Below are 15,235 nucleotides of genomic sequence, written 5' to 3'. Positions count from 1 at the left end.
GTGTCTGAAGGAGAGCCCTCTCAACCATGGCTCAAAGCAGGGTTTTTCTATAAACATTCGCAAATTCATGAGGCTTGTGGGAAGGAGAAGGTAAAATATGGGAGATTTATCCACATGGAAAACCCCAAGTTTTATACCTAAAAAGTAAGTTTAACTTTTTAAATGACAACAGGGGGCTGCTTGTTCCTGTCTCCTGTTCCTTTCATTACTCTTCTGTGTCTCCATCTTTATGTACCATCTTGGTTACATCCACACCTCCCACCTATACCATCATGTATAACTGTCCTTTCAATGCCGGCCTTCTACCCTCCTCTGTGCCGTACCCTCAATATCATACTCTCCCAGATCTTGCCCTCTTCCATACCCCCACACACCTCCCAATACACCCGCCGCCACACACTCCCTTTTAGGCTGTTCCCTTATGTACTCCCCTGCCTCCTTCCTCTATATCCCCAACATCTCCTGTACTCTATCACCATACCTTGGGCACTCATGCCTCAGAGCCATCTCATTCCGAAATAGAAAAATACAGCTCAATATCACTCCTCCATGTTCCCCACCCCCACCCATTTCACCTTCCCCCCAACCCTAAAACTATTGATTCATTACATTTCCCTTTGATCTCACAGCCTCCCACTCCATACCTTCCCCCCTGCAGCTTATCCCCACAACAACAGTATTAATGAATTGTAAAAAAATATCAGCACAAGGTCAGTTTAACATTTATTCATAAACATTTTCACTTTAAACACTGCATTTTATATACTTAAAAAACTCAACCAGCTCTTAAAACCTCCCCCCACCTGCCTCCAACTAACCACACCCAATATACAACAAGGTATTTTTCAGCAAGGTCAAAAAAACCTGGAGTGTCTAGCCTCGGAATATATCAAAGCATGAGCAGTTAACTGAAGTATCCTTCTTTTCATCAGATCAAACACTATTAGCAGTTGTCAGTATTGCAGAATTGGCAATGGTGGCAAAGCAAGGTCTCATCCCCACAAAGCAGCGACTGAAGATAAACAGCATGAAATGGCAGAGAAGGGTGAAAAAACAAAAACAATGAACACCTAATCTCTGATAGCTTATTTAAAGTTATTAAACACACACACACACACTCTCTATCTGAAATGCATTAACAAGTTAGATCCAGAGCAGGGAAGCACAAAGATACTCACCATTGAACACCTCATTAAATTCCCCAGGAGGAGCATGAATGATGAACTTCGCTGCTATGTGCACCTTAGATAAAATAAAAAGTATATTCTTATATAACTCTACAGCAAAGGAAATAAAAATATGTAAATATCAAAACTTCCAAAACTCAGTGTCCATCCATGCAAAACAAATCAGTTCTACTTTGTATGGTTTTAACGTCTAAAATATGAAGTCCTCCAAATCCCACTATTCAATACAATCCACATTCCCAAAACTATTTTTGTCTCTGAATATACCAGGAACAGGGACAAGGAGTTGTTTCTAAGCATAGGGGACAACATGGATGGAGGCTATCATATGCAACACAGAGGAGGAGAGAAGGGATACAATAAGTAACAAGACCCAAGTTGTAGAGCTTGCAATTCATAATATAATTTGCAATCACTATAATGTCCCTTTGTAATGCCAAGGCAGGGGAAATAGCTCTCTCTCTAATAGAATCAGGCCTCTACACTGGAAGCCGTCTATGGAAAGTGCCGTCTTTTGTCTGTACAAAACCTAACAGAGAGGGGTATTTGTTCCATTTTATAGTATTAAACTGAAGTGGAAGTTTTGTACTTGTTTCTTTAATTACCAGAATTTCAGATTTTTTTTTCTAGGAAGAAACTTCACACTTAAAGCTCATCTACGCCAAAACAGACAAAACCAAGACCTCATTAACATCATTACTGTAAGACCACCAGAAACTCAAACAGAAAATTGCGCCTGTGCTATGTGCGCTATAGAGTACTGCTTTCCAATATACTGAATTTTCACAAATCAAGAAAGCTGAAATGCTTCAGACTATATTCCATCAGGGTTTGCAGTTTCAAGTCAATAGGCCTGATCCTTGCAGGTCACTTAAATGTTTTTTTTGAAGATCCCATCTAAACACAAGCTTAGGAGCTTACAGCTGTGTCTACACCACAGACTTCTACCAGTTATTGACAGCTGTATAAGAGGTATGATCTAGAGCAGCAGTTCTCAAACTGTGGGTCAGGACCCCAAAGTGGGTCGCAAGTTCATTTTAATGGGGTTGCCAGGGCTGGCATTAGACTTGCTGGGGCCCAGGGCAGAAAGCCAAAGTCCAAGTCTTGCCATGAGGGGCTGAAGCCGAAGCTTGTGTTCCCACGGGGCTTGGGCTTCAGTCCCACACTTTGGGCTTGAGCTTTTTGCCCTGGGCCCCAGTGAGTCTAATGCCAGCCTTGCCAAAGCCTACGCCCCACTACATGGGGCTAAAGCCCAAGCCTGAGCAGCTTAGCAGTTCATGGAGCCCCCTGTGGCATAGGGTCATGTAGTAATTTTTGTTGTTAGAGGAGGATGGGGAGTGGGGTAACAGTGCAGTGAAGTTTGAGAACCACTGATATAGAGCCCTGCAGTGGGACTGGGATCCTGCTCCCATAGTAGCAAAAAAATGTACTTTGTTGCAGGTGGGATTGGGTTGGCAAAAAACCAACCAACCAAACAAAAAAACCAAAAAACAGACTGCAGTAATTTGTGGGAAAACATTAAATCTCTCACCAATTTGTCAATAATAGAATTTCAGCAATGTACAGCAAATTTTCCTTTGTTTTTTAAAGGTTTTAATACAAAGGTTTTAATACTTAAATTGAAGCAAGGGTAGAAAGAGATTTGATGTCTACTATAACATAAGTTAAAGTATTTTTTTTTTACATGGTTTACGCAAGATTTGTTTTATTCTTTTAGTGGTAAAAATTGTCTGAATTCTGTTTATATATTTTATATAACATATATTAACTGACTGTTTGGGTTTTTAGTAGTATGGGGAAAATCTGTCTCTTGTGGAATCTAAAGTTTTTTGCAGGTGGGAGCACGATAAAAATGCAAGAAACAATGTAGGAGCGGGTGGTAGTGAGTCTTGTGGGACAGGAGAGGGATTAAAAAAAAGTTCTGCACAGGACTCTAATGTGATTCCTGACACAGCTATGAGAGCAGAAGCCCCTCGTATATGTGCACTTATACTGGCATATCTGTTATGTTTGTGTCGGTGGTTTTATTGCACTGGTATAAAGCACAGTTTTGCCAGTATAGTATACTAATATTCTTTCATCAGTAAAGCACTTCTAGTTTCAATATAACCAAGCTCCTATTTTTCAAAAATTTGGGTTGTATAGATGTGAAAAAATGTCACAATAACTTAGTTCACTGAAAGTGTAAGCTTGTTAATACTGAAGCAATTTTGTTTTGATATGATGAGTTGATTCTACTAAGAGCATTTATTTAAAAATAAAAATAGTGTTGGCTCCTGATGCTGCAAAGCACATGAGTCCGATTTACATCAATGGAACTATTCAAAATTACAAACCTGCTTAAAGGGTCTAATCCTGCAACCACTTTTTAGGCCACTTCACCCCAATCTGTACTCATACTGCAATTTCTTAGTTTTTAAAGATATGACAGTCTTCATACAAAACAAAGCTGACATCGAGTGGCTCAACTGATGACTTATGCTGTTTTAGCCATTTTATTAAGAGCAGCTGCACTAATTCAATCCCTGTCTCCAATCCACTAATCCAGGACAAGGCCAACTCTTCAAGGATCTGACATTCTCTCTCACTTGTGTCCAGGATTAATCTCTCACAAACAATGGTATGAAATATAACATACAGATTGCCAATCCTTGAAAAAGCTGAGTTGTTTCATAGCATTAAAGAAAACACTGATTTATTCAAAAGCCTAGTGAAAGCTTGAGTTTATGTTTACCTGGAAGTGGCTTTTTAGAATAACTTAATGCTTTGTACTATTTTAAGCCTAAAGTTAGCAAGATGTATGCTATAACATGGATAATACTTTCTAATTTCAATTCTTCATTACCAGAATAATGGATTCTATAGTTTGTCAGAGGTCAATAAACAGGTACATTACTGAAAAGAACTAGGTTTTATCATTACTAAAGAGAAATTTTCAGTACTAATTATACCTTCTTCCCAGAATTGAATGGTCCTTTTTATTCTTTCCAGGACAGATGGTGCTCCCTTATTTGGTGCAAGGGTTTTACTGAGGAATACTGACTAGTTTTCTAGTATCAAATTTTTTGTTTTGTTTTGTGGAGTACAGAAAGTCTTAGAAAAAGTCTGAAAATAGGCTATCAAACCTTCCATAACAGCCACCCATTCAAGAACAGAATAATTTTATAAACAGGTATTTAAGAAAAATATACCAAATCATTAATTTATGGTAATATCTTAGAAAACTAAGTATTTACTAAGCATAAAAATTTCCAACAGATAGGGAGTTTTTGTTTGTTTAAAATAAATTCTTATTTTGGCATCTTCAGTCCATGTTCACTGACTGAAGTCAACTGGGACTTTGCTATTGATTTTACATTGAAAGCATTCAGATTAACAGGCTGATGGTACTGGTACTAAAAAAATTCATGATAGATATCAAGGACCTGCCATTTTAATGATTTTCCTAGCACAGATCCCACTGGAAGATGTAAATTAGAACAGGAAGAGAGTAAGTATAGTCATTTAAACACATTTTGAATGACTTTACCAAAAAAGTCTAAAGGAAAGGATACAAATACACTAAGAGGCACAACTAATTATGCTTTGCTTTGATTCTTTTCTATTTGTACAATGCAAATCAGTATAAATTACAAAGTCAAATGTTGGCTTTTTACAGCTTAGTTGGAGTTAAATATTTATGTTTATACAAAATTATGTTTGATTATTCTAAACAATGTAAAATAAAGTTTAAAGACACCATTTAAAATTAAAAAGGAGGACTTGTGGCACCTTAGAGACTAACAAATTGATTTGAGCATAAGCTTCCGTGAGCTACAGCTGACTTCATCGGATGCATGCAGTGGAAAATACAGTAGGGGGATTTTATATCCGATTAAGTGAGCTGTAGCTCACAAAAGCTTATGCTCAAATCAATTTGTTAGTCTCTAAGGTGCCACAAGTACTCCTTTTCTTTTTGCAGATACAGACTAACACGGCTGCTACTCTGAAACCTGTCATTTAAAATTAGTTTCACATTTACAGTAGAAGTTCTATAATTCAGAAGAGATTGGTTATTTAACAGTTTAACAAGAAAAGACTGGTTAAGAGTTGGCTCAGAATTTCTTAAATTTATTACAAATACTTTTAGAAGAGTGAAAAACTCAGAACAAACGCACAGTTTAAAAGAAAACTTGCAACTCAAACTCTGATTTAATTGTTTCAAAAGGAAAACATTTTTCAGTCCCACTTTGCATAAAATTGTCTAGATAGCAAATTCGTATTTTTTAGAATTTTTTTAAAATTCTGTAATTAAAGTTAAGAAATTTAAGATTACACGTGTGTCTTCATTTTTAAAAACATCTCATGTTTAAAAACTCAGAATTCTTTGGCTTTTGAGACAATCATACAGTTTATATGTGAATTAATGTTATACAAAAGTTAGGCAAAATTATGGTAATAAGAAACAACAATCACCATATAAATTCACAGAAGAAAGTTGTTTATCAGAAACAGATCTTGCAGGTTTTGCCATAAGTGTATTTTTAACCACACAATAATGCTTTTAAGTTAAGTCAAACAAGCTAACCTAAATATACTTTGCGAAACATTGTATCTCCACCACCACCCCCATGGCTTGCTCCCCCATTCCCTGGGGCTCACCTGCCACCTGCACAGCCAGGCTGGGAGGAGCTGACATGGAGCCTGCCCAATCAGGGCACAGTGGGGCATGGCAGGGGTCAGTCCCCGGAGAGAGGTGCTGGTTAGGGAAAATCGGGACACAGTGGGGTGGGGTCCGTCCCTGGAGCAAGAGGTTGGGGTGGGAAAATCAGGGCACAGCGAGGTGTGTGGGGGGATCTGTTCCCGGAGCAAAGGGCTGGAATGGGGAAATCGGGGCACAGCAAGATTGGGGGGGGTGTCCATCCCCGGAGTGAGGGGCCAGGGAAATCAGGACACAGCAGGACTGGGGGGGACGGGACAGAAATGTTAACACTCCCCCCCCCCCCCGGATGGCACCAGTACCTGCTTTGCAGCCCAGTCCAGTAGCCAGCCTACTTGGCTGGCAGGCTTGGGGGTGGTAAAAGCAACAGCAGCTAAACAGAGTGCCTCATCCAGGAGCAGCAGCTGCTGCTCTTCCAGCCCCTTGGTGGCAGAGAACTGCAAGTAACTGGACTTTATCTATGCTAACTGGATTCTGCCCGTTTTCCCTGTTCGACTGGACATTCCAGTCAAAAACTGGACATCTAGCAACCCTATCCCTAACCCCCAATTGCCCTCCCACCCAGCCCAGAGACTAAGGTGACTACTTCCCTAAACTAAAAACGGGATGCACAGGGCTGTCCTGAGCCATCTGGCATTGCCGCCCACCCCCCGCCCCCAAAGTTCCTCCATGGCCCCAGATTGAGCCAAATAGTAGAGCTGGGGCAGAAGAATGAGTATGGGCTGGGATCTGGGCAGAAAAGCAGGGTGTGAATGAGTACTTTTGAGCTTGGAGCCAGGAGGTGAAGCTGTTGGACTACGATCCTGCTAGTGGTGCGATGTCCCTTTGGTACCTGGGATAGCATAGATGGGGGTGGAGTTCTGGGGACGGCTCGGGGGCAGGAAACTCCAGGGACCGCCACATGGCTCCAGCTCAGCAGTGACACATGGCAGTGGCTAGTGGGGTGAGGGGCCACAAATGAAAGGTTTTTGGGGGGGGGCACATGCCCCCCTGATTTTGCAGGACTCCCTGAAGCAAGGAGGTAGCACTCCCCATGGCAGAAGGACTCTCCATGCATCCATGCAGCACAGGGAGAGAGGAAGCAGTGGGACAGCTGTCTGAGCTCCTCCACCCCCAACACGGGGCTGCTTTGTTTTTCCTGCTGCTGTATCATGCATTGCCTCTCACCTGTAGATGGTCTGCAAAGCAGGCAGCAGCACTGGGACTCCAGCAGAAGAGAAGGCAAAGCAGCCCGGGGAGGAGGGACTCAGCCAGCTACCCTGGTCCCTCCCTGTGCTGCACAGACACATGGAAAATGCTGCCTCCTCCAGAAGTATCCGGAGCAATTGGGGCCACGGTAGGAGGAGGCAAAGACACGTGATCCTGAACGCCCTGCCCATGCATCGCCTCGCCTCCGTGTCCCACTGAAAAGCTTCTGACGGTCTGGATTTGAACTGTGGTATGCCTATTGACTACGCCAGTGTAGATGAAGACCGAGGCTATACCTCAGCCCAATTTCAAATGCATGCGATAATCTGAAACTTTTGTGATTTTAGAACTGAAATATATACAGCATTAAAACTGAACTTGATGGAGAGGGAGAAAGGGGAGTACATAAATTAAATATCAAGAATTTCAAAGAAGTTCGACTTCTGTATACTTGAGATGTTCTCTTTATTACAAACTAGCTGAAGGCTCTTTTCAGCCAGAGTTGATTGACATAAAAAAACCCTCTAGATTTCACTATCTGCAAATTCCATTCATACTAGCAATAAGCCAGCTGTTCAAAGGCCAGTATTAGCTATCTTAGGTCTTGTCTACACTACAAAGTTAGGTCGACGTAAGGCAGCTTATGGAAATGTCTACACTTAAATTTTGCTCCCAACGACACAACTGCCCCGCATGTCGACTTAACTCCACCTCCACAAGCAGCATAGAGTCAAGGTAGTTAGTGTAGCAGAAAGAAAGCCTAAGACATAATGCCTTGTGTCAGAGGACTGGTGTGAGGACTAAGCTAAAGTAGTGGTCAAAACTTTGCTAATATAAAGCAAAAAATCAGACTGTGAGATAGAAGCAGGCCCTGCTCACAGAAACTGGCAAAAACAGAGCTAATATTGCAAAAACACACATTCCTAAGAGGTGCTAGGCACAGAGCATTCATGCAAACATATTCCAAAAGGGTGGTACCAAAACACCGCAATACCAACACATTCCCTAAAGATGATAAACACGCAAACCATCCTTAAAATAAGGTCAGAAGGACCGTGTAATAAATAAAAATATACAGGGTAATGTGTGGCAACTGGCTATGTCAGAGGGTGTCAACTAACTACATTAGAGGAACAGTAAGTAACTTGTTTGTATTAATGTATAGAAAGATATCTCACAGGGAGCGTCTTTTGCTGGCCTAAGGGATAATGGAAAGTCCACCATTAATTGAGCTAGTCCATTGCAACGGGCATACATGTGTTAGTGTACTTGTAACCATTGAGCCAGGACATTAGGACTGTGCTTCATTGACAGTAAACCTGACCAAGTGCCTTTGCTGTGAACCGAGTCTGGGGATTTATTGGGCAGTTCAATTGGAGCCTGCTGTACAGGCTATCTGGCCAACACCAGTACAGCACGCAAAAAGAATATGCAGCCAAACACCTAACAGTTAGGTCAACATAGTGTCAATGTAGACACTGCGTTGGTTATGTCGACTGTTACTGGCTTTCAGGAGCTGTCCCCTTGCCCTACACTGACAGTACAATCAATACAAGCACGCCCGGTGAGGATGCGCACCGCTGACACAAGGAGCAAAGTGTAGACACACACAAGCGATGTAATTACTGTGGTGGCTGTATGCCAACTAAGTTAGGTCAACTTAATTTTGTAATAGAGACGACATTAGAAATGCTGTTTTCAGACTTATGTCTTCGCTCCACCCACAAACTGTCCTCTGAAGGCATGCTATTAATCAACCAGAAATGCACTGGCTGAGCCCAAGGCTCTATTTCCTCTTCAACTACTTATACAGAATTTTTTCTTTTTTTATAAGATGAGATGCTCCAAACCACTACTCTTCCTGTTTCTGGCCACACTGGAAACTGACACTGGTTGAAAGGCCAGACCGTCTGCAATTTACATGCCCATATATGGTAGTGAGTAAGTGCAAGCAAAAATGCTATTACCAGCAGCTCTGAGAAAGTCAAACTACAGTACCAAATATAAAATACATTACTCCTGTTAATCAACTAACATTCAGCTACCAACAAAAAAGGCAGCAAAACTTAAAAACAGAACTTGTTTATAGAAATATAAAAGATTTCAGAAAAAACTATTTGGCTTAAGTCTCTACATTACCTGGTATTCTGACAATGCCTTCCACAAGAGTTACTGATGAAAGAGACAGTAGAACATAAGATGATGCCCTGAAGTTTAAGCCAATATGTTTTGATATAGTCCCATATGTCGTTAACCTCCGACCCTTGTGCCTGGACTCCTTGGTCACTCACATATTTCCAGTTATATTGGGAGCTCTTTGGGGCAGGAAACCATTCTTTCCTCTGCGTGTGCACAACATCCAGCACAGCAGGCTTTGGGCACTACCATAATACAAATCAATAAGCTATATGTTCTATATAAAATATAGCTTACATATCAAGCAAGCCTCATTTTCTTCTAAAATGAGAAATAGGTTTTTTGTGATTAAAAAGGTTACTCAAGTTTGCTTCACAGAACTATTACGACAGTAGAAAAAAGCTAAATGGCAGTGTTTGTCACAAATGTAAAAATGTTTTGCTATGACTTTTCAGAACCCTGCCTTTAAATGGAATTTTCTTCTAAAGCTGTACTTACTTAAAAGCTGTAGCATTCGGTTTCTAAACAAGCCCAAACTTGGCCAAATGTTGGCCGTGAAATACCCTGAAAGGTCACACTGAATGTTACACAAAAAACAGTTAGGTTTCCACTCTAAAAGCCAGAGAAGATATCATCAGTACTTGTTGGAAGAGCAATCAATATTTTGTTTCCACTTTTACAGCAACTTTCATTGAACGATTTCAAAGCATTTTACAAAGCTTTAACTTTCAACACCTCTGTAAAGGAGATACAGTATATATGGCTCAATATCAGGGTCCTTCCTTCCATTTAGCTACATGGGAAGAGCAGGATGGACATGACCCCCTAGTGGGGAGAGGGAGGGCAACCCCCGGTTGAGAACACATAGGTTAAACAGAAGCAGATCACATTCAACAAGGTAATAATGGGATTTTATTTTCCAATAAGAACTAGAGCAGAAGAGTTTGGTTCATAAAGATCATGCCTTTTGCTAAACTGTACATGCTACTTATTGGTAATCCTTCCTCACATAAACCAGAAATCATAGAATCACAGAATATCAGGGATGGAAGGGACCTCAGGAGCTCATCTAGTCCAACCCCCTGCTCATAGCAGTACCAATCCCTAACTAAATCATCCCAGAGATTTTTGGTGGAGAATCATACCTTCAATGAAGGCTTCATGCAGAGTTCATATTCAGCCACAGGAGGGAAGTATTTAGAGCAAGCCAGCACTCGTAAAGTATTTGGCAAGAACAGAAGCACATTTAGCATTTTTGCCTCCTTAAGCTTAAACAAGCTATTCAAAGACTCATGTACAAGACGACCAGCCACTGTCAAGTATCCATCCATTCACATAAATAGTGAAGAGGCATGCATTGGTAGGTTTATCTTTAATAAAGTTCACAACTGTTACAGCCTCATCAAGTCCCATTGTTATCCTCTTTGCCACCAACGCTTCCTGGTAAACTGAACAATGTGTCCAAATGGCTTAGCTGCAGACTAAGTTCTGGTCACAGGCTACTGTGTTTTCTTGTCATAGCTTGCCATTCGTTAATGCAAATGATCAACACAGCTAAACTAATCCAAACCAAACATTCCCCCCTCATAGCATGCCCCATTAGTGGGCCCAAAAACCAGGAAGTCATGTATGGATCCTACCCACTCATACCAGAGTAATGCTGTGCAGAAGACATCTGTAGTTTCATCCGGTGTATGAAGAAGAGCACTGGTTCACCTGAACTCTTCTTGAAAGCTGTTCAGAACTAGCTGGCCAGTTTTCGATGGAGAAGGGGATTGTTTTGACTTGACTGGCAGCAGCAGATCCCAATTTAACACTGACATTTGGGGAAAATGCTGATTGCAACCTATTAGGCTGACAGCTTTTGTTATTTGCAGTGATGCACGGAGAGCATTCGTGTTTACACTACATACGAATAATAAGAGTCTTGATTTTGTAAACTCAAGCTTTTGCTTGAATAATTCAATGGGCTTCGTTTGTAAGCCCATTGAATCATCATCATTAGTAGCTCTGCTTCTTCACTTTTAACAGCTATAGGCACATGCCAGAATCCTTCACCAACTGCTGCAACAAATCCTTTAAGAGACAGTAACTAAGAAGCATATTGATGTGTGTTTTGGGCCAAGCCCGCCAGAGAGGCTACAAGCAATAACTCCACAGAAGGAAGAAAGGCTAAGCAACAGAATGGTCATGACTGCTATGCTCCCTGGCTCAATGGAACACAGCAGGAAGCATGTACTGTAAGGAAGAAAACTGGAGAGGTCCCAATAGGGCAAAGAGACAAAAACAGCAAAATGCAAATCCTCGGGGGGTGGGGGGGAGACACCCCCCCTCCACACTGAATTCTGTGGCATACTGGAAAAACTGCCAGATTTTATGGCCAGAGAATAACTGCTCACAAGGCCTCACCTGAGATGAATGGAGCAAGTCACACTTATTGTTTTATGCTGTCTTCACATATAAAGTATGTCTACACTGGCAGAGTTACCACACCGGCTGTTACAGTACCGCTCAGAGTGTGCTGAAAGGAAACCACTGTTGTGTGTTCATTCACACTATCAGCTGCCTGAGCAGCAGTGTGTTCACATTTGCGGCACTTGCAGTGGTATTCGGAGAGGTTCACTCTGAGCAGCTACCCCAGAGAGCATCTCTTCCTCTTCTGCCGCTAAGAGTTATGGGAAGGCAGAGGGGATTGTCCCAATGCTGAAGCTTGTCCCAATGCCCCATGATGTATTGCTTCGCATCCCAGCAATCCCTGTGCTTCTGTCCGCATTTGGTGCCATCTTTCAACGGTTTGTGTACTGCGCGATCTGCCTCTTTGGTCTGCAGGAATGGATCCTGCACCATTGACCAATATGCTGCTCGCTCTCACTAAGACATTATGAGTGGCAGTGGAGTTATTCCTTAAACTACAAAGGCAAGAGGAGTTCGACATGGATCTCACCACTTGTAGTAGCTACAACACGAGATTGCTTGGGTCATTCACAGAGGCGCTGATCACAGTGGAACACCGCTTTTGGGATCAGGAAGCAAGCACTGAGTGGTGAGATCACATCATCATGCACATCTGGGATGATGAGCAGTGGCTGCAGAACTTTCGGATGAGGAAAGCCACATTCATGAGACTGTGTCATGAGCTTCCCCCAGCTCTGCAGTGCAAAGGCACAAGAATGACAGCTGCCCTACCGTTGGAGAAGAGAGTGATAGTTGCACTGTGGAAGCTGGCTACTCCAGACTGCTACCGATCAGTCGCTAACCAGTTTGGAGTGGGAAAGTCGACCATTCGACTCGTGTCGATGGAAGCGTGCTAGGCCATTAATCACATCCTGCTCCGAAAGACCGAGACTGGGCAACATGCATGATACTGTAGATGGCTTTGCACAAATGGGCTTCCCTAACTGCGGCAGGGTGATAGATGGCATGCATATTCCAATTCTGGCACCAGACCACCTAGCCACTGAGTGCATTCATTGGAAGGGGTATTTCTCAATGCTTCTCCAGGCGCTTGTGGATCACCATGGGCGTTTCATGGACATTAACTGGTCTGGAAAGGTGCATGATGCACGCAGCTGTCCGGTTCAGGAAGCTGCAAGCAGGGACTTTCTTCCTGGACCAGAAGATCACCGTAAGGGAAGTTCAAATGCCCACTGTGGTCCTGAAAGACCCTGCCTACCCCTTAATGCCGTGGCTTATGAAGCCGTACACAGGGCATCTTGACAGCAGCAAGGAATGGATCCACAACAGGCTGAGCAAGAGCAGAATGACTGTTGAGTGTGCTTTTGGCCATTTAAAGGCCCCCTGGCGCTGCCTATATGGGAGGCTGGACCTGGCTGATGACAATATTCCTATGCTTATAGCCACTTGTTGTACATTCTATAATATTTGTGAAGGGAAGAGTGAAAGCATCACTCAGGGCTGGACCGCTGAGGCTCAGCGTCTGGATGCTGAATTTGAACAGCCAGAGACCAGGGCTATTAGAGGGGCGCAGCACTGGGACATAAGGATCAGGGACGCCTTGAGGCAGCAATCTGAAGCTAAAAGCCATTAATATTTGTTGCTATACTTGGGAGTGCAGTACTTGTAATGCTAGGAGGTGACTGTCATTGGTGTAGACGATGAACTGTGAAGGTTTAAGAAAATTGCCTGTTGCTTTGCAGGGCTCCGTTTGCTTTCAATTAATGGAATAAAGATTGATTTCAAACCGAAACAATTCTTTTATTAAAAAAGAAACAAACAACCGGAGGGAAGGACAAACAAAAAACACACCAGCACTGAGGGGAATGGGGGAAGAGAGGGTCCTAGGAAGAGGTGGGGTCCCGGGACGGTTAAAGATTTCTGTATGTCCAGGTATCATATCCAACCTTCTCTTCTGGAGTACAGTGCACAGTGCAGTGGGTACTGTACTTCAGCAGGGGTAAACTGCAGAGGGACGGGTGTTGAGTGCAGAGGGAACTGGGAGTCTGAAGGGCTTGACTGTGATGGGGGAGGAGTGGAATGCAGCAGGTACAGACTGGAGCCAGGAGGTTGATAAGAGTGTGTTGGCAGTGTTGGGGGGGGAGGGGGGAAATGGGGAAGAGTTTTGCGACAGCAGTTTCAGGGGAGGGCGGGCCTGGAGCCGCTTAGTTTGCAGTGCTAGTAGCACCTGCAGCGTGTCCACGTGGCGCTCCATAACTTTTAAGAGCTGTTCCATGGCTTCATTCTGGCACATCGGTTTGCCTTTCAGTCTCTCTTCTCGCTGTCCTCCCACTCCTTCAATTCTTGTTTTTCGGCCACGGAGTGCATCATGATATCATGCAGAAAATCTACTTTAGTTGTTCGTGGCCACTTTCTAATTCTGTGCGGCCATTCAGCTGGTGATAACACAGAGGGAGGCTGGGCTCCCAAGGTCACTTATGTGAAGCCAAAATGCAATGTTTTACAGAAGCAGTATTGTTTGCAACACACAGACCACTGAATCAGTGATTTAAAACACAGCCACTATTCACATACTTATCACTGACTGGCTGACCCCAGGCAAGCACACGAGCCACAAGGCCCCCAAAATGGTGAGTAACCGCAGGGGCAGGGGAAATCAGCGTTCCAGGACTGCACTCTACACTGGGCAAGTGGCTCTTGGAGAAAGCCAGCACTGTAGAGGGGCGCTTATAATCATTACTGTCCCCACATTTTCCACAGCCTGTTCATTATGGAAGATGCCTCACTGCTGAGGGTGAGCAGGGAATCAAGGGGGCGGGGTGGGGGGGGGTCTTCTCCAAGACTGTGACTTCTGCCCTAGCCCCTATGGAACTCACCTCTGTGTAGCAATGGTCACCCCCCACCCTCCCCATGACAGCAGAGTGGCACGGGAAAGTTACCCTTAATGGGGCAAGAAACAAAACAGCTCTGCCAAAGAACCTGCGGCAGTGGATTGCCCAGTACCTCCATGACAGCTTCCTGGAGATCTCTAAGGCAGATTCCTGTGAAGTGAGGGAGTCAATCAACACCCTGTTCCGCTGCTCAGACTAGGCACGTGGTGGTAAGCGCATCATACAAGACAGAAGTCTACTTTCTGCAACCCTCCTGCCCCCAACAACTCACTTCAGTGACTCCCAAAATCAAAGCCACTTACCAGGGGCCTCCCCTCCTGTTTGCACTTCGCCAAGCTCTGACAGCTGTGACTGGCTAGCCTCCTCCAGGGTATAGAAGAGCTCCTGGCTGCCTGCATCTCTGACCTTCAGGTTGTCCTCTGCCTCTGTGTCTCCCTCCCCCTTCTCATCCAACATTTCCTCCTCCTGGCTCGGTCCACTCTCGACTGGCACACAAGCCACTGAAGTATCCACAGTGGCCTTCGCAGTGGAGGGGGGGTTGCCGCCAAGTAACAAGTCCAGCTCTTTGTAGAATCGGCAGCTCATAGGTGTAGCATCGGAGCAGCAGCTAGCCTCCCACGGTTTGTAGTAGGCATTCTGCAGCTCCTTCACTTTAACCCTGCACTGCAGTGTGTCCCAATCATGGCCCCTTTCTGTCATGCATCATGAAATCTGTCCGT

At 43.6% G+C, this 15,235-nt stretch overlaps 1 protein-coding gene across 1 annotated transcript in view; it reads right to left on the bottom strand.

The window, feature by feature from the left end:
- Positions 1-15,235, bottom strand: part of CAPZA2 (capping actin protein of muscle Z-line subunit alpha 2) — a 45,238-nt gene that overhangs the window by 18,540 nt on the left and 11,463 nt on the right. Inside the window, exon 2 of the mRNA XM_048836143.2 lies at positions 1,179-1,242. Coding sequence (XP_048692100.1) covers positions 1,179-1,242 — 64 coding nt within the window. The remainder of the gene's footprint in view (positions 1-1,178; positions 1,243-15,235) is intronic.

Source organism: Caretta caretta, chromosome 1, assembly GCF_965140235.1.
Source record: "Caretta caretta isolate rCarCar2 chromosome 1, rCarCar1.hap1, whole genome shotgun sequence".
In the NCBI taxonomy this organism is placed as follows: domain Eukaryota; kingdom Metazoa; phylum Chordata; order Testudines; family Cheloniidae; genus Caretta; species Caretta caretta.
The sequence above is the reverse complement of the archived record's forward strand: the minus strand, read 5'-3'. Positions and strand labels throughout refer to the sequence as shown.